Source organism: Glandiceps talaboti, chromosome 2 (assembly GCF_964340395.1).
Source record: "Glandiceps talaboti chromosome 2, keGlaTala1.1, whole genome shotgun sequence".
In the NCBI taxonomy this organism is placed as follows: domain Eukaryota; kingdom Metazoa; phylum Hemichordata; class Enteropneusta; family Spengelidae; genus Glandiceps; species Glandiceps talaboti.
The window spans coordinates 26,297,891-26,320,308 of record NC_135550.1 but is presented as its reverse complement, the minus strand read 5'-3'; the positions used below and the strand labels follow the sequence as shown (position 1 = coordinate 26,320,308).

Here is a 22,418-nt window from a genome sequence, read left to right as displayed (position 1 = left end):
TTGCTCACTAAAAGTTTGTTCCAGGAAGTCTACAAATTTTAAATTATATAAAGTTGAATTCTCAATAATGGAGTCAATCATGTAAATTAGTGTATATTATTTTGTTTTTGAAATAAATAATGGATTTAAACATAACACTCCAAAATAAACTTCTTCTTAAAATGATATGAATTTATAACATGATACATCCTTATCATCATAATCATAATTAATATAAGCTCATAAGGATATATAATTTTTTTATGACAGAAGATACATTTTTATTCATGTGCAAAATACATTACTTTTCTACCCCAACCCATCAACAACTGATTATAGTATTATTGACTTAGTCTAGTTCCTACATACAAGTTACGATTACTCCAATCATCTCCATTCACATATAGTCAAGATACCCAGAAAACTGTTATGCTGTCTAAACCGCCTGCTGGGCCAGGGGTTAACAGTGCATGTCAGTAGTAATCCATCACAAACTGACAGGCAGTTGTAATATTGGTTACTTCCTTCAGACAATTGCTAATTACAATAATATTTACTACAGAACTCCACTTCCAGCCTGAAACTAAATCAGATGGGGATGCAATAACATCATCATGTTTTCATGAATGCTGTTGGGGGTGGGGGTGGGGGGTGAGAGCACAGATTTCTGTGCTAGAGTAATGACTTTGACTATACGTGACGGTGAGTGGAGATGATCATAATTGTAAAGTGTACATATAAGAACTAGACTATATTGACTAAACAAATTCAACACTTTCAAACAATCTAATTGTACTTCAAAAGTCTTACACCTTTTCATCTTATATTCCCAGTCCTGATCATTGATAACAGCAACCTCTGCCATTTTGTAGTATATTTTATGTTCATACAAATATGTTATGTGTTTAGCATAGTTTGTTGTATTTTTGTTTTGCCTACTCTATCTCTGGCTGTCCTTTATATTTCTTGCAGTGGAATGAATAAAGTGTTTCATTTTCTGAGTCTGATATTTTTTCCAGTGATCCCTAATTTGTAAGATCGACTGGTCTTGAACATCTTGTCCAAAATTTCAAACATACACACTTCCTTACAATTATTTGTTACCTAAGGCTAAACTTTAGTCAATGTGTTTACACTAGATGTAAGATTTATGTGACAGTGAGTAAATCTTCTGACAAAATATACATACAAAGTATACAAGTCTATGTACAAAGCAAACATAGCCTTATTGTTTACAAAAGAAAGGAATTTATTTACAATGTACTATTCTAGCAATGAGGAAATCATCCAGTGTTTTTGTGTTGTTAAAATCACACCATTGTATAGCTGAATGATGCTACAGGTTAGGGCAGATCCATTTTGGAAAAACTTGACTACATTTATGAAAAAGAGGAAAATATGAAATCAGAATCCTTGATCAATGGCAATAACTAATTGTCATTTATTCTACCACTTAGAGAAGTGGTGAAACAACTCCAATCAAATCAGTATTATGGGTCATATAAGAATTCATCTCTACTTCCAGGTAAACATGCAGAACACACAATCATGTCTCAAGTTCTAGTACACTCTGTACAACCATAGACCCTCCTGGGTGGAGGGTCTATGGTACAACACAATGGAAAGTCATTCGCAAACTTTATTTAGTAAATAAGTCAACATATAGCGGTATTTCAGAATGTGTGCTGTTCACACTGTCATAGATTGTAAGATCCGTTGTATTGTTCACTGTCACTACATCCTCCAAAGCTTATCTACATATGAATACATGAATTAGGCAAACAACTAAATCTGACAATAATGAGAACACATTGTACAATGTATATAGGCCATTTCCTCCTTGTCATTTTTTACTTGGTTCAATTCATACATACATTTTACAATTCCACCTTCCTTCCTAGGTTTCCAAAGTTTCATTGCAGAGATTAGGCTTTAAAAATAATCTTATTGAGAAGTGGATATTGAGGAAAAGTCCAGCCGTCACTAAAATTCTTATATGGTGAAAAGACATATAAAACAATACTGAGCTACAAATTGACTTCCCACATTTTAAAATCAATATCACAGAATTATTAGCTCTTTACTACAAACATAAATTTCTTACTTTCCTTTATTAAACATTTTCACTTTCCTATCATGATTTCTTTCATTTTTCTTTAATGTTGACTCTTTTGCAATATCTGTTTAGAACTCCCTAGGGTACTTGCTCTGTAAACATCTAATGACGACTTCAGTAGACATATGGCACACTATAACTATCAATTCATTCTATGATTAATAAACATAATCAACAGTGTGACAGATCAAAGTACAGCAGTGCCATGTGAACAAAGATCCATTATTGGCTAACTACTGTCTCAAGTGTGTTTACTCAACTTACACTGTTTGTGCATAATAATGCAGTGACATGTAGGCCTTGTAGTGGTACAGTGCACTTTATAGTTGTCAAGTCCCAGTACCTGTAGGCTGTAATACTATTTTACGTCACGCTCCAGGGTCAAAATAGAACAAGAAGGTCTTATTCTTACAGGCATCTATAGTAATTCATGTGTAGCTCATGGGGTGGAAGTCATAGCATCAACCAAGAAATGGAATAGCTGTTATTTTCATGACATATCAAGGTGGTGAAATCCCATTTCAGGTAACCAGAAATGAGCGTGAAGTGAAATAAACAATCCCACATTGAAATAATATGAATATATTGAACAGAATGGAAGCATACATTCTTAACCCATTCTGGCATGAATTCAAACAAAACAGAAGTACACTTCACAAAACAGAATTGAAACACAAGTTAATTCTGATATAAATCAGCAAATAAACAGAAGAACTAATGTGAATTTGATATGGAACACACACTGAAGTCTGAGTAGGAATAGAGTAAATCATGATTTATCATTTTAACTGCCCTGAACTACTTCAGTTAATTAGTTACTCATTAGCATTAGCCAAGGGTCTAGTTTTAGTTGTGGAGTCACAGTTACCTGGTAGGTGTACTAAGCAATAACAGGTGGGGTTATTGTGATGGATTGACTGAATGAGTCATTTGTAATGATTGGTTTGTACCCACTTCACAAGTTGTTGCTAATTAATTATACTAGAATTAAGGATATTTGTATAGTCTACTAATGGTATCAACAGCTTGAGTCCATCTTGACTGGCCAAAATAAACAGTTAATGAAAAGCCCACACTGACATACCCCCCATCACACTGTCTGGCCTTGGTCTGGCTGCCTTGGTGAATACAAATGTAACCTTGAAATTATGTCAGGTAGAACCAAAACACACTTTTCAGTCAAACACACTCTTGATAAAAGTCTACAGACCAATACTGGGATATCATTTTCCAGAAAGTCAAAATACCTATGTCAGCTGTACCAAGATAAACAATACATCACAGCTGTGTATTTGCAAAAGGTTTATTTACATTGTAATTTAAAGAACTCAACAATAATATGTTTTGGACAAAAACTAATACATACTGGAACTCTTCAAATTTAGAATGTTTATACTTACGACAATATTAAAGTATTTTTTCTTTCATTTTGTGACATAAGGAAAAATGTTATATAAATGTTCGAAGAAAGTGTTGTGTACATCACCGTATATACTGTAGCTTTATGCTTTTATACCAAATATATGAAAGGCATGTTTATACACTAACAAATAACAAAGTTTTCACTACAAGTTCAACATTTGGTTAGTGGTCTGAACCACAGTCCTCTATGCACATGGACTGTGTCTGAACTAACATGAAGTCACAGAATATCACTTTGCAATAATAGGAACAAGAACAAATTTTTCCATTGCAGGGCAGATTCTACATTTACGATTTAGCATGACTTTTCAGTAGTAGTATAGACATAATAGTACAACTTGAATCATAAAACTGGACAATAAAATTATATTTCCTTGCCTATCCCGTTTTATAGTGTTTGTGGAAGTCTAAAAACACTGTTTTCTGTGTGTCATGGGCCAAGAATTCGCGTCTATTGTGGTATATAACATTATTTATAGTCCCACGCATGGGGAGTGTTAATGTGTTTATTTATAAATTGTATGAATTCCATTCTTTCATAAATTCGAAATAGACGTGTTAAATGTAATGTTGCGTTTGAAGATCTATGAAGAAGACATCCACCTTCCGCATACTTTTCTTTCCGCGTTTCATCTTCTTCCGTAAAAATAGAGTTTCCTGAAGTGATTTACAATTGTGTATGAACTTTATCAGTAAACAACTGTCAAAGCCACTTGCCAAGTATTGTAGAGTGTAGTGGAACTTAACGTGTCACGACGAAGTCTACTTCAATTGGCCAATAAAAGAGGAACATTTGTTGTGATAAAAATTAAATAAAGAAAATCATATGAGCAATAGTAAAAGCCACTGCATAAATGTAGAGATTTCAGCTTCCGCCTTTCTTTTACGAAAGTTCCTCCTACTTACCCCATTGTGATAACGTTACTGCAGATAGACACAGCTGACACAATAAAGGCACCTTTCAGGAATATAAATACTGAAAACTTCTCTTTGAACCAGCGCAGTAGTTAAAGCCCGTAAGATCGGATACTGGCGGATACAAACAAGACTGGATCTACAAGCAGAAGATTCCTAGGTGAAGTTAAACACAGGTGAACGGATTTCGCGTACGCTACTTCCCTTATTTCACATGCATGACGCCATTTTGTATCTCAAACTGGGATCACACCCACAATGCACTGCGAGGGAGGCCGATGTAGTGCCAGTTGGAAACATTGATTGCAAAAGCACGCCTTCCAGTTACCCCTCATTTTATTGCTGCTATTTGTGCTACTCCATTTTCTTCCCAAGTGCTTCTTTTGGAATGCATATTACTGCCTAAAACGTGACCTTGAAAAAGAACTTTGACCTATTTTTACGCATGCGCATCATTTGCCTTTAAAAACAGCTGGAACCTCAAAGTCTCAGTTCTCAACGTGGAAAATTTCCTCACTTTGTTGTGATGTTTACATAAATATGACATATATAACTTCGTGGGAAGAGTTCGCTAAAGCGTCAGAGAGACTTTATATCTCGAACCCAGAGAAGGTGAGCATTTTTTCATTGTATTTGTTTTGTAATGTAATGATGGTTTCGAAAAATGTGGCATATCGCATTGTGTTCGCATAGATAATATTAATAATACACACACACACACACACACACTATTGTAGCATAGACGTTGGGGTCTCTCTCCAATGTCTGTGGTTGTAAACGTGAGTTGGTGTACAAAGCTTTAGATTGTCAACAACTGACTCTTCTTGTGACATTGTTGAAGAGAAAGTGAAAATGGTTTTATACTATTGCAAGCTTGTCAGCACAAGCATGGAGGTAGGAAGGACTCTACCTCCATGGTACAAGCAATGTATTACTATTATATTAGTGAGACTCTCACCAATACATCCATGGTCAGTAGCATTTGAACCAGGAAATTTCTCAATTTCAAAACATCTTGTACAAAGTGTGTACAAGGAAATTTAAGTGTTATATATATATATATATATATATATATATATATATATATATATATATATATATATATATGTTTGTGTGTGTGTGTGTGTGTGTGTGTGTGTGTGTGTGTGCGTGTGTGCACACACGTATGTATATCACTACCAACCAATGATTAATGTTCTCCATTTCATTATAATGGATCCAGTTTTATGTGTCTATTGAAATCCAGTGCTCAGACAAGTTTCAAAAATGTTTGTCCATCATCCTTCATAGTCTGTAAGGTACGCCGTGACGGGGTGCCCTCAAACATCGGCCAACCCCTGGAGGCCGGTGAGGGCGAAACGTCACAACGTATCTTACAGTCTACATCCTTCAGTAATGACAATAAATGTTCAAAGAATATTATTTTATATAAACAATGATAAATTTTATGTAAATGTATGGACAGATACAATTCTTTAATATTCACCAACGTATTCCTTCATCCAGCGTCATGAAGAAAATGAAAGTTTCAGAAAGGCTAAAGGTTTTGTCACTTTTTTTCTTTGACTTGGAAGTGGCAAGGCCCCCTCTAGTACATGTATTTTAAATATTGGTTAATAATATGATTATATCGGTGCATGGTAAAAAGGGGAAAATACTGTATATTCTGAAGGTTGTAACTCTTCTGTGTAGAATCATGTAATTGTGTTCCAACTTGAGTGTGTAGAAAATAAATTTTGCATTTTCTGTTTGAATACACATTTGTGCTCACTGTTTCTCACTGGCTACTCAACACAAATTTGAATGCATTGTACTTTGTAGGTTGAGGGCATAGTATATTGGCAAGTAATCTGTTTGTTGATGAAATATGAACTGCTTATCCCAGTACATACATGATTTGTACATAAGGTTGATTCTTTGTATCTCAGATAATTTGATGCTTTGATACTTTTTACTTGTTAAAAATTTCATAGACATTTGAGATCTCTTTCCAACATCTATGAACATGCAGTTGTGATTATATTGGGATTAATTTTTGCTAGATTTGGAAATTTGAATAATCTCTAGTATATCCTAGCATTTATAATCTACTGTGTCAAAAATAAGTATAAGTAACATTGACTGAGACTTCATCCTGTTGTATTGGTAGGTGCGCTTTGTAGTCAAGTATAGACACTGTGATGGTAAATTATCAATTAAAGTAACAGATGACCAGGTGGTAAGTATTTCTACATTCTTATATTGTGTTTTAGTTTGGTTAACTGCTAGTCAACTCAAAAGGTATATCTTATCATGTTCAAGTTCAAATATGAATTTGTTTTTATTCCATACATGAGGATGATCTATATCCCAATCAGTTTAATTTAATAATTCACAGTTTCCATATGACTCATGTTGTCATCAAAGCAATATCAAACAGCATCTGATGATTTGTCAAAACAGATTTTGGCTAGATCAAATACATGTATAGTCCTTGGGCAAGATTTGAACCACGACTGTGCATCAGTCCACCCAGCTGTATAATGGGGACCTGGTAGGATAGAGGTTGCAATGTGAATGCTTTAATCCTATACACTTATAAAGGCTGCAATGGATTGTATGCTCCCCAGGGAGTTGAGGAAGTATAAAGGGCCATTGTGTCGATATGATCTGAGTCAGGAGTAATAATTGTAAAGCACTTTGAGCACAGTGTGGGAAAGTGCTATATAAAAACTAACATTATTATTATTATTATTATTATTATAGCTTTCCTAGAAATGAAACATTGTAGTAGAAGTCCGAAGCAATCACCATCATAGTCATTTTGGCTACAAATTTATCTTTTTTTGTACAAGTAATAATATAATATTAACAGACTGACTGAAATAATTTCATTACAATCAGTTATGTCGCAATTGTGGCAATGATTTCAATGTTTGCAATATTGTTGTTGATGCTCTGCTTTGTAAACAAATTTTAGCACAACGAAAGAAATGCTTGACATTGCAATACTGTAATTGTAACTGTATGTACTTCAATTTTCAGTGTTTGCAATATAGAACAGAGCATGCTCAGGATGTGAAGAAACTAGAAAAGCTTAGTAACACATTGATGAGATCCATGGTATCAAAATAACACTGACATAGTTATCTGTTGGAGTATGAGAGAGAAGATCTTGACAGACACTTACAATGAAAATGAAGAAGAAAGAGGACAAATTGGTGAAAGCAGACCAACGCAGTTTCCTTTATCTGAAATGTACTTTTATGTTCAAGTTGTTAATATTTTCAAATAAACACTGCACTTTCAATTGAACTCCTACTGTCACTATGTCAAATTTCATGCCACCCTCCTGATAAATAGTTATCGTTTATCTGTATCATATTAACTATGGTGTTAGTATAAAAGTACACAAAAAGCAAGACATGGAGAGATGGCATATTAAATGGTATATTTCCTGATATGGAAAATGCAAATATTCACAATGAGAGGATGCAAGAGCCCCATCACAGACAAAAACAAGAATGCACTCAATAGAGCAGATACCTCCTTCAATGCTTAGCAGTTCTGATATGCCAGCTAGTACCGTACATACCAAGCAAAACCCAAAGGTAGGTTGGTACTTGATGGTTGAAGCTAGAAAAGCCATGGTTTTATTAAAGTCAAGATTCAGAATTAAATATCCACCAACATCTATCGCTCTCCTTGACTGGCTGGGTCGGAAAAAATAGGTAAACTCACTGTCATAAATCAATTTATAAATCCATACAAGCACTGCAACAACTAAAGCAGTCCCTTTACAGATCATTTTCCTTCAGATGTAGGCTAAAACAATAGGGAATGCCAGACAGTCAAAGGTATGCGAAACCATATTTGTACATGTGTACAGTGCTCAAGTGAGCGTGTACTCACTACACTAGATTAGAACACTCTTTTACATGCGCAGTGAAGATGTGCAGTAAAAAGACCAGTTTTTAACCTTAAGCAGTCAAAACAATGGTTAAACAATGGATTTTTGTGTTCTCAAACCAGACCCAGTTTGATCAAATATGGTCTTTAGTGCTTAGATCTGCCTAGGTACTTGTAGAAACAATAGATGAAAACACACATATTCCAAATTTTGATACAAGCATCCCTTGCATGCCAATAGATGGGCGTAACATTCTTAATAAATCAAAAGTGTGCTTTTGTATGATTACATGAAGTCATGACAAAGGGCTGTTAGAATTTGAAATATGAGTTAAGCTCATCAAAGTATGTTGTTGTTTTTGTACTCATTTATTGCAGATAAATGATATATTGGAGTAACATTCATACTTGATTTGAACCAAATGTTTGCAAATATTACTAGTATGCATGTCTATTACAGTTGTTTCCAATTATAGAGAATCACAACGAATACACAAAAAAACTTACATTTGAGAATGTTACTTACGATCCATTAGCGCAATAAGCTTACTTGTCCTGTTTTAGCCCATGTTTCCTTCTTTTATAATTTAAAGCCCCCTTAAAAAATATGAATGCACAAAAAAATGTGGGGCAAGAACATTATTTAAACAGATACTTAACACAATGTCGTCAGTTCATACTTCAATCAGAATTATAAACATGATATTGTTCTTATCTTACAAAATGCACTCTTTCACTCAAGTCGGACTAAGTGCACTAGTGGTGATGGAAGCAGACGCCTGAGACGGTGGTTTTTACCGCAACGGCAGAGTGAGGTGCGCCCTCTAGAGCGGAACTGCAAACTTCTCTCACCGAGAACAGGAAAAAATCTGTCGGTGGTTGAATCATGGATATGTCGCCAATATATGTATTGAGAGGATGTGGCTAGATTAGATACATTCATGATGGAGAATTAATTACAGTGAATGGTGTCATGTTCACTGTATGATATCAAATATATTCGTTTTCTGTTGGCATGCACATGATGTATCCCACACAGGATTCAACAAGTTCGACTACTTGACGTGTGACATTATAATTTACCCAGTTCGTGACATGAAACTTTCAAATATTTACAAGACTTCAAAGCATTTCTTAAGAAAAACGAAGAATAACAATGAGGAATATTGGATGACAAGAGAGTTTACGTGTTTTATAAATTTACATAAATATATACTACTTACTACTAGTAAGTTGCATGTAAGTGGGTCGTCATCGAACTGAACAGCCTTACACACTTTTACATGTAGTAGCAATGCATGCATACTTTAATATTTTGAGAATGTATTTTAACATATATCTAATTTCATCACAGTTTATCATCCGTTTATAAACCGTTATACTGTGATACCATTAGATATGGCAATATCTACTAACCAGGGGAAGTTATACCCGGAAGTGATGTTACGGATTTCTTATTCCGGAACAATTTTGAGAGAGATATAAAATGAAAGAAATGTTTGTCAGTTCCGCCCTAATGACTCGCCAGGGGATTGGCAACCTGTGACTTTCACAAACTAGATTTGCTTTGTAACACCCCCGTGGTCCGTTTTGGTTCTATAATTCGAACAAAATAACAGAATATAAGATAAAATAGAACAACAACAACAACAACAACAACAACTTTAAATAAAATTATGTGTCCTGTGTAAATGCACACGACATATTATAACACGGTTATAGTTGAGATTGTAGATGATTACTGAATTGTACCTAAGATCCGCCACGCCTACTGACTATACACATTGAACTGAACTATTGATGTAATATGTCCTCAGTACCAATGACTCCCATTGAACAAAGCTTTACCCATCAAGAAATATCATTTATTTCTTGGAAAAGGTAAAGTCCGTACTGTCGATGTAGTGCTGTGCCTACTAGGTATATGTAAAGATAAACGTAAGCATAAGAAATTTAAAATATTCGATTCTACAACTGTTATCAACTATAGATAGTTATTCATGTGTTATGTTATGTTATGTTAATTTCTTCGAGTCATTTTATTCGTTTGTTTGTTTTGTAACACGGTTTCTGGGCTCCCTGTGATATAACATGAAGCCCTACAATAGGGTCGAGTAAATAATTATTTCTATTGTCTATAATTTTAATCAAAATGTAAAGTATAGATGGGTCATAGATAATTGCCTATTCCAGAGCCTATTCTTTGAAATTGATGAAAATGTCCAAGTTTCACCCAGGCCGACGTCACCCGTTTTTGTAACCCGTTTATTTCTGGCAGTGAGAATTTTATAGTGTATGTTAAGTTCTAGAACCTAAAGTGGCCAAACAAAAGTTACAGGGAATATTCGCCATCAGTTCCTAGAGAAAGTGTATAAAACAAAAAACATTCGGCTTCCTTTTTAGCCCTGACTTTTTTGTTATTGTTATTATTATTGTTATCTTTGCATATTTAGTACTGGACTTGACTGAAACTAATAAAGATTATATTCCGGGGCGATATTTGCAGCTATAGAACAATATTCATTTCAAAAGTACTACCTTATTTTCAATAACCCTCCCCTTTCACTCCCCACATCTCATGTCACTGAATTGACGACAGTAGACCACCTGTGAGCCAATCCCTCGAAATTCGGATACTCCTCGCAAAAGTAGCATAGGTAGGTCTGATGATGAACTTCCGCGCAAATGTAGGTCAGTCTCGTCCATTATGGCATAGGGGTTCCTGCACTGTTAATTACAGTGAAATACTACTTTTCAAAGTATAAATGAATTATTCTAATCTGAAATAATTCTTTTGAAATTATATTGATACTTTCAGATAGAACTAGGCGATATATATTTATCGTTCCTTATTTTGCTTTGTGTATCACAGACACCACCCCTTGAATATCTTGACGGATATTAGTGTCCCTGGTGATTGCTAAATAAGGCAAATGGTTAACAACAAGTGACGTCAGTACGGGTACACCAAAATGGCGGACAGCGAGCTCAACATAGACAAAATTATCGGCCAGCTTTTAGAGGGTATGTTCGTTACGTTCCCTGATCTTAATGCCTTAAAATGATATCGATGATAATATGACGTTTCAGCTTTATCGTACAGTGTTCTAAAATATATTTTGTGACTAAAAATGATTGATGAAAGTATGAAGTAACAACGACTGTAACAGTGTCAGCGTAACGTTAACGCAATACAGGCACTCCGGAATGCGGAGGTTGTTGACTTGTCGTTGATATTTCACTCCTTTCTGTTATTGTTTCTGTATGTTTCGTCCTTGTTTAATATGCATTCTCATATATACGAATTACATCTATAGTTAGAGGATGCAAACCAGGCAAACCAGTACAGTTAACGGAGGCAGAAGTTAGAGGACTTTGCTTGAAAGCACGTGAAATATTTCTCAGTCAACCTATCCTCTTGGAGTTGGAAGCGCCACTTAAAATTTGCGGTAAGTAAATTGATACGAGCTATTCATCTTCAAACTTATATGAACTGGAATTGATGAAGTGTGCAATTTTACGTACGAATTATGAATATGGAATATGGTTCGTCTCATTGAGCGTTTAGGCAAATGACCAGGGTGTTCGCTTGTTTTGTAGAGAACATTAAGGGGTCAAGATCGCTTGACATGCGAAGTTATCAAATACCTTTTCTGGCCCGTTGATTGGTATGGCATGAATGCAACATGTCATATGTTCTGTATCCGAACAAAGCAGCTGTCAAAAAGTGAAGACAGTAAGAACAGACAAGGGACTTGTATATGATATCATTACAATTTTGTTGTGATATTAAAAATGGTGTTGTATGCATACAAATTTCTTAAGATTTCTTTGAAGAATGGACCTAATGTAAAAAGAAAAGTTTCTTGTTCTATAAAAGTTTAATACCAAAGTTGATAAATTTAGCATCTATACAAGACATCATACTTGTTCATACTGACTTTAAACTATACACTTGATTGAAGAGTCTAATATCATTTATCACCATCAAATATAAATGTAAATTGCAATAAAAAGAGGTGCAATATTATAACTAATACCAGTCATTCGGGTTTGTTGAATATGTGTGTTAGCAAGTGATGATTTTAGAAAGCATGTAGTGGGCCTTTAAAAGTGTCTTTACCAAACCTGTTCTTGAATTTGATATTTGACATGGTAAACATCTTGATAAATCTAATTAACACATGATTTGACATACCTATGTGATAACAATTTTGCTTTGTTTGTTTTGTCTACTATCATAAACTGATTACTAGATCTATTCTAAGCACACTGTAACAGTCAAAGACTCTTGTATTCTGTTCAAGTTCCAGAATGGTTTTTACCATATACTGGTATATATATATTGAGCTGAGTGTTCTTTAGTTTTGCCACATGTTCTACAGCTGTAGATGTGTAAAAAAAAAAAAACACCTTAGATATTCTTATTTTTTCAAATGAAATTTGAAAACATTAACTGAACAGACAGTCATGTAAGACCAAAGTGAATGTCAATCTGTAAGAGTGGAGACGAGTTTTGTAAGTTTGAGAAAAGTGTATGAGTCACCAATTACTCACATGGGTATTGCCAATCCAACAACACCCAACAGTGTTCTCCCCACAAATTTATGTTGACCATAGTACTTCTATTCTGTTGTTATACCAGTGAGTTTCAACAGGGTTCAATTAAATTTGCCATGCTGTAAGAAGAATATCATTTAATATTTGACTGAGCAACACAGGTTTTCCCCAGGCACTCAGGGACAGGGTTTCAATTCCAGGTTCTAGTAGCAGCCTCCCTGTTGTCTTATCAGTGGATCCATAAAGATTAAATAGGACCAATAGGACCATTATTTTGTTCTCAATCAATTTTTTTGGATAGCATCTCTAGACAACTGTTTTCACACCTTAATTCATAATTGTAATTTTTATCCAAACTGGGCCGGACCCATAAGCATCAGCCTTCACTGGACTCCTTGGGAGACAGGTGTATAAAAACCTAAAGAACTATGCATAATAAATAAAGATTATTGTTATATTTTATAATGATTGTTAAATTGTAATTTAAATATGTCATTAGACAACCTGCATATAGATGTATTTTGATGTGTGCATTACTTGAATACCATGTAGGCATGTTAGGATCAGGTTTATTGTTCTGTTTGATACTAGTAAGAGGTTGGAAGAATCCTAATTAACTTTCAAATAGCCAATTTACTGATATATGACATCAATATAAGAAAGAATATGATATTCAGTATACCTTATCCATGTTATTGCCATGAGCCCATTGCTTCTGTTCATCAACTTTATAGTATGAAGGCTGTGGCCATGAGTCTAAGAAATATATATTATTATGAACCACAATGTAATACACAAAAAAAGTACATTGATAAAATAAATTAAGGTTATGACCATGAGTTCAAGAAATAAACAATACAATATTAGTTAACCAGTATACTGATATTGTTTATTTTAAATACCAGTAATAAAGGTAGATAGAAGATTGTCATTGTGGATATTCTTTTTAATTGCTCCCCTTTGTTGATATGTGACCACCATAATAACCAGAATAAAAGGCTGTAAAAGTGTAAAGGGCAGCAGTATTCATATTTGTATAAACAACATTTAGCTAATGATAAAGAAACTTTTAGAAAGCAGTTTATGGTAAATGATCAGGTAGAGAGTACAAATATTTTGATGATGTATAACAATGTTGATTACTGTAATAGGTTGAACCCTGTTTCATGAAATTTATCAGCTTTGTTTTGTTCACTTACAGGAGATATACATGGACAATACACAGATCTTCTTAGACTCTTTGAGTATGGCGGATTCCCACCAGAAGCTAACTACCTATTTTTGGGTGACTATGTAGATAGAGGCAAGCAGTCACTTGAAACCATATGTCTGCTGCTATCATACAAAATCAAATACCCAGAGAACTTCTTCCTACTGAGAGGCAACCATGAATGTGCTAGTATTAACCGAATTTATGGCTTCTATGATGAATGTAAGTATTATTACGTGTCTCTCAAATGTTATCATTTTAAGAGTTCTGTGAATCCATATTACTAGTAGTACTTCAGGACTCGAAATTAACAGTAGTCCTGTGTCCACAGACTACAATTCTTGTCATGGGGCTACCATAATTTGCAGCTGGTAGCCCACTCACACTGCCACTGATTATGTGATGATTTATACATGTAAAGGATGGAAGATTTATAGACAGAAAGTATTTAATAACATACATATTTCCAATAGTGGAACTCTATTTTCAGTTCAGGACTTTTGGTCACTAAGACTACCAAAGAAAAGAGTTAATTTTGAGCCCTTGACTTTCAGTATCAGAAAGGTGAAATTTTAAAGTAAGACAACAGTGAAATAAAGATCTTGTGTCACATATCCTTTTTGGAATCAAAATGTGAAGCTTTAAATTTTGTCAACAACAGATAGTACTTACAATACTGCATTGATTATTAACCAGTTGCCCATAGCTTTCATAGAATGAAAGGTTTAAATACAGTGAAACTTAAGAAAGTAGTAATTATATTTGAAAAATAAGTACATGTTGTAGTATTTGATTTGACTCTGAAGCTAAAGTGAATATGTAGAAATAGTATTTTTCATTTTTATCTATAAGACTTTGATAGTGATAAGTCATCCAGTGTTCTAGTTACTAGGGATGTGAATGTTTGCTGATATCAGGAGATTGTTGTTTTTGTTTGTATTACAATGTATTCCAGCAGTCCAAAATAGACATATTGTTTGAGAATCTTGATGAATTGATGTACAAAATTGTGCAGGACTATTTGCACTGTTGAAGAAGATACGTAAAATCTGATTAATGAATCTGACTATTGTGTCAGTGGTTAGACATCTACAGTACTACAGTGTGCCCTCTAATGATAGCCAAATTTTGTTGTTCTGGGTCGGAATGACAAAAACTGGCATTTCTTGTGAGTAGTCACCACATAGTAAGAGATGGGGGAACACTTGAAATTGTGTGCGTCAGTGGTGCAGAGGGCACACTGACAGTACAGATGTATAGTTATGTTGACATCAGTGAATGTTGAGGTAATATCAGTAAATTTTAGATTGATGTAAACTCATGTCAGTAGACTTTGATAAATGACAGCAAATATGCCATTAACCTTTAGCTTTTTTGACATCCAGTACATTACATGCATTATGTCAACTGGCATATATGATGGTTATAGATTTTACTTATTATATCATTTGTGTTTATACATTAAGCTGTCAATTATTCTGTAACCAACACTCAAATTAATGTATATTATCCAGACTTGCACAAAGACTGTCATATATGTGAAACAGGAATTCTTGTCCTCTCTGTTATCTTGAATATATACAGTTAGTACTGTATCTTCTGTAGTGTTATGTACTATAGTGGGTTCCATCATAATATTTCCAGATATGAATAAGAACTTACTAATTCACGAATGATATATCATGGTGAGGTAAATAACATATGACTTAGTAATTTGATCGAGAGAATTTTGCTTCAGCAATTCAGTTACTGAAACGTAAAGGTATTCTACGAATCATCTGATGTGATGTTATTTTCCATTCTGTTTCTTATGTATCTGTCAAAAGTACAGTAGTATTCTTAAACAATTTGTGTTTGGCATTCAAAGTGCAACCTCTATCAAGATATGATTTCACCATAGTGTCAGTGTTTCAACATTATCTAGTATCATTGTATTAATTACATATGTTGAGTATGAAATTCAGTTCAGTCGGAATACATACACATATGAGAAATCCAATCTGTTTGTTACAGGTAAGAGACGGTACACCATCAAATTGTGGAAGACTTTCACAGACTGTTTTAACTGCCTCCCCATAGCTGCAATAGTAGATGAAAAGATCTTCTGTTGTCATGGAGGTAAGTGACAATATGATTTAGCAATAAGTATGTTGTCTTTTTCGGCAATCCCTTCTTATTGCTTTGTCTTCTACATATGTTAGATTATTTGTAGAAGTTAGATTGTCAATAATGACTCAGCATGTCTTTGTAGGAGTGATATGACTGAAGTGACTGTTTTATTTTAAATAGAAGTTTTGTTAACCCAACCTATAAAAATACCATTGACTTCAAAGTTATAGAAAGTTTTATCACCATACACCAATTCATATTGAATGCATCACAAAGCAATAAACACAATGTGTTATATATACTAAAACTCTTCAAAAAGATGTTTTTTTGTGAGTGACTTACTTAAATATTTAGGTTGTCCAAGATAATGACATATGTAGTTTTTGACACTTTATGAACCCTGTGTCAAGTCACAGTACCTTTTATTTATTCAACCCCAGTAGTTGCTGTGTTGAAGAATTTCCCAACAGATCTGTACATAGAAACACACAAACACACACATCACATATAGAAAATAAATGGGGAAAAAAGAACATTTTATTAACATTATTGCTATGAAGTAAAAAAAATGTATTAATACTAATGACAGTATTCATTAACACATTTGTTGTATAGGATTATCACCAGATCTTCAGTCAATGGAACAGATAAGACGTATCATGAGACCCACAGATGTGCCAGATACAGGTAAGTTAGCACAGCGTCTCTCTACAATTCTGCAGTTGAATTCAGTATATCGATGTAGTGATGTACAGAGAAGTCACTTCTCATCAACTTATCCATCCTAATTTCCTTAGGATAGGTATAATTGTAGGCAACATTCTAGTAATTTACATACCATATTCATGTCGTTCTACTAGCTGAAACATGTATGGTTAACATTGTCTAAGCTCTACCTCCAATCAGTATTGTTGTGTTAATGGAAACGTGAGTTGTGTACTTCAAATTCAAAATTGTAAATACAATGGCCATGAACAGAAATTTGAGGTTGTGCAAAAAAACTATTTCAAAAATTCATGTCCCATTAAAGACTGTGACCTGAAAAGTGAAATGGGATTTTAAGCAAATTTAACTGTTTCCAGGAAAATATTTGTTTTGTTTCTAAATGGCAAAATGAAAGTGTATCGGTATAGCCTGTGTCATGAGTTTGGATGTTATTCTAGAATTGTTAATGCAACTCTAACAGGAAGACCAGATTATGAACAGTTTCACGGTCAATGTCAATATTTGTATCATGCAGAAAATTTAGGGTACTAGATTGTTCTTGGTAGTCCCCAATATAATGTTACAGCATAATTTGATATATATGTATATATGATCACTGGCAGTTATAGACACAGAAATACATACAAATGTACATTTCCATTTAACTTACAGACCCTAACAGTACATGAATTGTCTATTTCTCACACCACAGGTTTGCTATGTGATTTACTGTGGTCAGATCCAGATAAAGATGTACAAGGATGGGGTGAAAATGATCGTGGTGTGTCTTTCACATTTGGGGGCGATGTAGTCAGTAAATTCCTTAATAAACATGATTTGGATTTAATATGCAGAGCCCACCAGGTGAGATTTCTCTTCTACAAGTTAAAGACATCGATGTTGAATGTTTTACTGTACATGTACAGTGAGTGACGCCCTGTAGCACCATGTAGATACAACAATGGACTTCCATTGTCTGTTACATTCTGCACTTTTATTGTCTACATTGTATGATGTGTATAACAATAGACTGCCAATATCTTTTGACACTGTGTGTACAATTGTAAACAATATACTTTCTTTTTATGTTTTACTATGAATGTATAGTAACATACACACTGTATACACACTGTAATATATTTTGTTGTCTGTGTGGAAGATGGCTGGTAATCTGTTCATTGCTGGTTCAAGCCTTGCAATTGTTATTTGTATCTCATTGTCAATTTCTATTCTGAATTTAACTCCAGTCTGTAAGTGTCACATAACCTCTTGGATGAACTTCTGTCACATTTGGAATACGCCCTGATATCATTCAGCCTTCTAGAGAAGTATCTAGGCTCAAAACACTGGGGTTTGAAAGTTAAAATGACTGTCTCCAATTGTTATACTATTTGACAAATATATTCTGATAATTCATGATATATCAAATTGTAGAAATCAAACTTGGTCTATACTTGATGTCTGACATTCAGGGACACCAAACAATTATCTGAACATATTTCTGAGAAAGGTGTGTTTTTGTGAATATGGTATATACACATGTTCATGAAATTGACATTGTCTTTCTGTATAGGTGGTTGAAGACGGCTATGAATTCTTTGCCAAGAGACAGCTGGTCACCTTGTTTTCTGCACCTAACTATTGTGGAGAGTTTGATAATGCAGGTGGAATGATGAGTGTAGATGAGACACTCATGTGTTCTTTCCAAGTAAGTTGTCAACAAATTTAATTTGTACATTTGTATAGTAAAGTCGAGTATCACTAAGTGTAGTCAGTGTTTTTACTATGTTAATATTTGTGTTATCCAATGCATGTATCTTGTAGATTTCATGTCTGTAGGTGGTTGCCATTTAGCACTGTTTATGTTTATAATAATTTATTTATTTATTTAGGGCACATGCTCATAGTATACAGATTAAGAAATGTAGGAAACGTTCCAAAACACATTGGAAAGAAGACAAATGAGATGAAAACAAGTATAGAAAATCTGACAAAAGAAGTGGAAAATATTTGTGTTTTGTATGGTTAATTCTTGACTTATAGTGTCTTATCTGGTTACATTACAGATTCTCAAACCATCAGAGAAGAAAGCCAAGTACCAGTATGGTGGCCTCAATTCAGGTCGTCCTGGAACACCCCCACGTGGGCCTTCAAAAAAGAAATGAGCACCAAGTGATGATGGCGATGTTTCTAACGAATGATGTCATTTTATTACATGTGTAGCAATTAAGCCCAGAGCTTCCTGGACACAGACCAAGAACATGCATTGACAAGGAGAAAAATCAACTCTTGTTTTTATTTATACTAATGTTTATGCTTGCTTGCTGTCAGACATTTTGGATGTTGATTAATGAACATTTATGTTTCTTTATGTTTTGTTTACTATGTTGAAGTGATGTCATATATGACCATACTTGATGCATGTTCTTGGGTCAAAGGTCATGGGCAACTCAAAACTCCAGGGATTTCACTCTGTCAAATTGCTATGTTGTCAAAATGGCCATAAGTTGATACTCCTTTCTTTCTTTCTTTTTTTTAATCAATAAGTCAACTGTGAATTTCTTTTGTATAATGTGAAAAGAATGAACCTTTAAGACTGGGAGAAATGTGCAGGGGAACTACAATATTTAAATGTCAAGAACAGCTCAATGGATGGTAAATGTATCGTCAGTAAGGGGAGGGAAGGGGGCTTCTCACCAATGTAGAACCACTGAGGACGGGGAGGGGGTACATTTTCAAAATTTTGTAGTAGAAGATTTGATGAAAGTGACTTTTATAAATACCTTTCTCAACTGTCTTGCCCACTTCAAGAAAAAAAAAACCAACAGTGTGACAAGCAGAGTTGCGTACATAGGTAAATTATGTATTTTATTAATTGATTTGCAGTGAGGTTTCACTAGGTATTAGTTATTTAATAATATCAATAGAATTTGTTAGTCAACAAACCGTAGGCTTGATTCTCAGTATTCAAATGCATCATAGCAGCTCAAATTTTCACTTCTTGCATTCAAATTGTGACATTATTTCACCCTCAGGAGCGTCTGATGAGAACTATGTGACAAAACATGGAAAACATTATTTAAAGTAAACCTCTGTTCATGTCATATGGTGAGTCATATTCCTCCACCTTCATTATATCAAAATACATTGATTTCATTAGAAAGGGGAAGTAAACTGTTTCCTGCTTTCTGAGTCTAAGTTTTCCTGGTACAAACAATACTGCATATCCAGTAAGACTACAAACAACATAGTGAGTGATCCATAAGTTGATCAAACGCAATGGACAGTGTAATGTAGAGAGCATAGTCTCTGTCATCTCTGTGTGTTCCAAGTCTGTATTAAATACATCAAGTTTGATCTCCACAGAACTACCTTATATGGACTCAAAATGTCGTCTAAAAATGGTTGTAGGGATAACTATCCCACTCCTGTGAATTGAAAAATTGAATATAAACCTTGAAGATTAATACTAGACTTTGATCACACATAGTGGATGGTATTTGAGTAGTACTGAAATGAAACCGTTGGGAAGAAATCAGTGCTCTCAGAAATGTAAGGAGATAGATGGGCAAGTAACATGTTTGTTGATGTCCAAGTTAAGGTGGGCAGTGACATGTTTGTTGATGTCCAAGTTAAAGTGGACAGTAATATGTTTGTTGTTGTCCAAGTTAAAGTGGACAGTAATATGTTTGTTGATGTCCAAGTTAAGGTGGGCAGTGACATGTTTGTTGATGTCCAAGTTAAAGTGGACAGTAATATGTTTGTTGATGTCCAAGTTAAGGTGGGCAGTAATTTATTTGTTGATGTTCAAATTAAGGTGGGCAGTAACATAATTGTTGATGTCCAAGTTAAGGTGGACAGTGACAGATTTGTTGATGTCCAAGTTAAGATGGGCAGTGACATGTTTGTTGATGTCCAAGTTAAGGTGGGCAGTAACAGATTTGTTGATGTCCAAGTTAAAATGGGCAGTGACATGTTTGTTGATGTCCAAGTTAAGGTCAAGTATGTACAATCTGTTACACAGGGTATTTTTTTTTCACCATAAACTCAAGATTTACAAATGTTATGCATGTCATCGTTATATTGTGTTAAATTCACCAATTGATAACATACTCTTTTTAATCATAACAAAATCCACTTTAATATATGAAGTGGTGGTACTTCAAATTGTTTAACTCATATATGGTGGTTATCGAAAATGTTCACTGAAAAACTATTCAACTGTCAACATACAATGGATTTTATATGAAGCCAAGTTTACTTTGTGATTTGCTTATTATTTCGATTTTACATGTAGTGTGTAAAATGCCTACAAAAGCATAAATGAAAAGTAACTTGGGTTGGACAGTGCTCAGAAGATGCTAGCTAAATATGATTCAAGGGAAGCAATTATCTCCAAAACGAAAAGAAAAAGGAAAATTAAATAAGAAGGCCAGAACTATTAGAATCTTCATGAAAATTACAATCTCATGCTGTGAAAGTGTGAAAGATCAAGAGATGAAAATGCAGGAAAAAAATTAGGAAATTTGAAACTGCCCCTTTTTATACAAGGATCAACCATTGCCATCATACAACAGCAAGCTTGAAAGGGAAATAGTTTTGTTGTCTGCAGTTTATCGAGGAGGCAAACTAAAATAATTATAGCTTGCTCTGTACAAAGGAAATTGTCAACTTTCCAGTTTAGGCATACAAAATACATTGCGTTGTTTAGGGAGGTGGATGGTGCATTGTGGAACCAGCAAAAGGTCCATAGTTATTTATGAGCAAAAGGTAGAAACTGGCAACAGGTCCATAGTTCTTCAAAGGTGTACTAAACATTAGAAGCACAAAATAGATACAAGTTGCTAACAAGGTGACAGTTGTCCAAAGACATCATACTAGTATCTTTTTTAAACTTCAGTCTCGACAGACTCCAAACTGAACAGTTAGCTGTACATGAATCAACAATGGGGCTTACAAGACAGAATTCATATAGACTTTGTCACTTCTACTAGTTGTGGGAATTTGAATGGTTTTGGTTTCCATGTCTGCACCTTTATGCAAAGTGTTGGGTTTTTTTTGAATGCCATAGCCAATAAATGACTACTTTTCTTTTCTTAAAAAAAATGTGTAGGAGTGTGATGTTTTTATTGAGAAAGAATGTTCATTTTTGTATGCGCTTTCATGAAAATCAAAATTCTCACTTCAAATCTTTGTGAAATAAAAACTTTTACCAATACCCTTTTGAAATATGATTAAAGTTTGAGTGCTCACAAGATCATTTTGAATAAAATTACCTGCACTTTTGGAACTGTTATGTATTATGAGGGGAAGGTGTTTTGAATAATGATGAAATACAATTTACTGTATGGTGTCCAGTGAAGGGACCTTATCATAATAGCAGCAGTGGTAACATGTGACGCAGAAAGACTAGAATCTTGCCATTGGCATAAATGAGTTGTCATTCCTAAAGGATTAAAAGTATGTGGATGTCAAATAGTATGTATTATAAAATGTGTATATTGGATACCGTAC

General features: G+C 34.3%; 3 protein-coding genes across 3 annotated transcripts in view; 2 read left to right on the top strand and 1 right to left on the bottom strand.

The window, feature by feature from the left end:
- Positions 1 to 4,656, bottom strand: part of LOC144446871 (uncharacterized) — a 39,761-nt gene extending 35,105 nt beyond the window's left edge. The window contains exon 1 of the mRNA XM_078136732.1: positions 4,424 to 4,656. Within this exon, the coding sequence (XP_077992858.1) occupies positions 4,424 to 4,428 (5 nt within the window). The 5' untranslated portion in view covers positions 4,429 to 4,656. The remainder of the gene's footprint in view (positions 1 to 4,423) is intronic.
- A 55-nt stretch (positions 4,657 to 4,711) lies between these two features.
- LOC144453590 (signal recognition particle 9 kDa protein-like) lies at positions 4,712 to 7,709 on the top strand. The gene is made up of 3 exons (XM_078144914.1): positions 4,712 to 5,044; positions 6,582 to 6,650; positions 7,457 to 7,709. Exons 1-3 carry the CDS (start codon positions 4,973 to 4,975, stop codon positions 7,544 to 7,546), a joined length of 231 nt encoding a protein of 76 aa, XP_078001040.1. The 5' UTR covers positions 4,712 to 4,972; the 3' UTR covers positions 7,547 to 7,709.
- Positions 7,710 to 11,192: 3,483 nt separating this feature from the next.
- On the top strand, positions 11,193 to 22,089 carry LOC144453604 (serine/threonine-protein phosphatase PP1-beta catalytic subunit). Its single transcript, XM_078144926.1, has 8 exons — positions 11,193 to 11,344; positions 11,638 to 11,769; positions 14,082 to 14,312; positions 16,104 to 16,208; positions 16,815 to 16,886; positions 17,617 to 17,768; positions 18,478 to 18,612; positions 18,971 to 22,089. Exons 1-8 carry the CDS (start codon positions 11,293 to 11,295, stop codon positions 19,067 to 19,069), a joined length of 978 nt encoding a protein of 325 aa, XP_078001052.1. The 5' UTR covers positions 11,193 to 11,292; the 3' UTR covers positions 19,070 to 22,089.
- Positions 22,090 to 22,418: the final 329 nt, after the last annotated feature.

What these genes read in the sequence shown, in the direction of transcription:
- LOC144453604 (XM_078144926.1), top strand. Translation starts at nt 11,293, where the DNA reads ATGGCGGACAGCGAGCTCAACATAGACAAAATTATCGGCCAGCTTTTA. An exon ending in TATCGGCCAGCTTTTAGAGG is followed by an intron (nt 11,345 to 11,637) that starts GTATGTTCGTTA and finishes TTACATCTATAG; the next exon opens with TTAGAGGATGCAAACCAGGC. An exon ending in TAATATGCAGAGCCCACCAG is followed by an intron (nt 17,769 to 18,477) that starts GTGAGATTTCTC and finishes CTTTCTGTATAG; the next exon opens with GTGGTTGAAGACGGCTATGA.
- LOC144453590 (XM_078144914.1), top strand. Translation starts at nt 4,973, where the DNA reads ATGACATATATAACTTCGTGGGAAGAGTTCGCTAAAGCGTCAGAGAGA. An exon ending in ATATCTCGAACCCAGAGAAG is followed by an intron (nt 5,045 to 6,581) that starts GTGAGCATTTTT and finishes TTGTATTGGTAG; the next exon opens with GTGCGCTTTGTAGTCAAGTA. An exon ending in AAGTAACAGATGACCAGGTG is followed by an intron (nt 6,651 to 7,456) that starts GTAAGTATTTCT and finishes TTCAATTTTCAG; the next exon opens with TGTTTGCAATATAGAACAGA.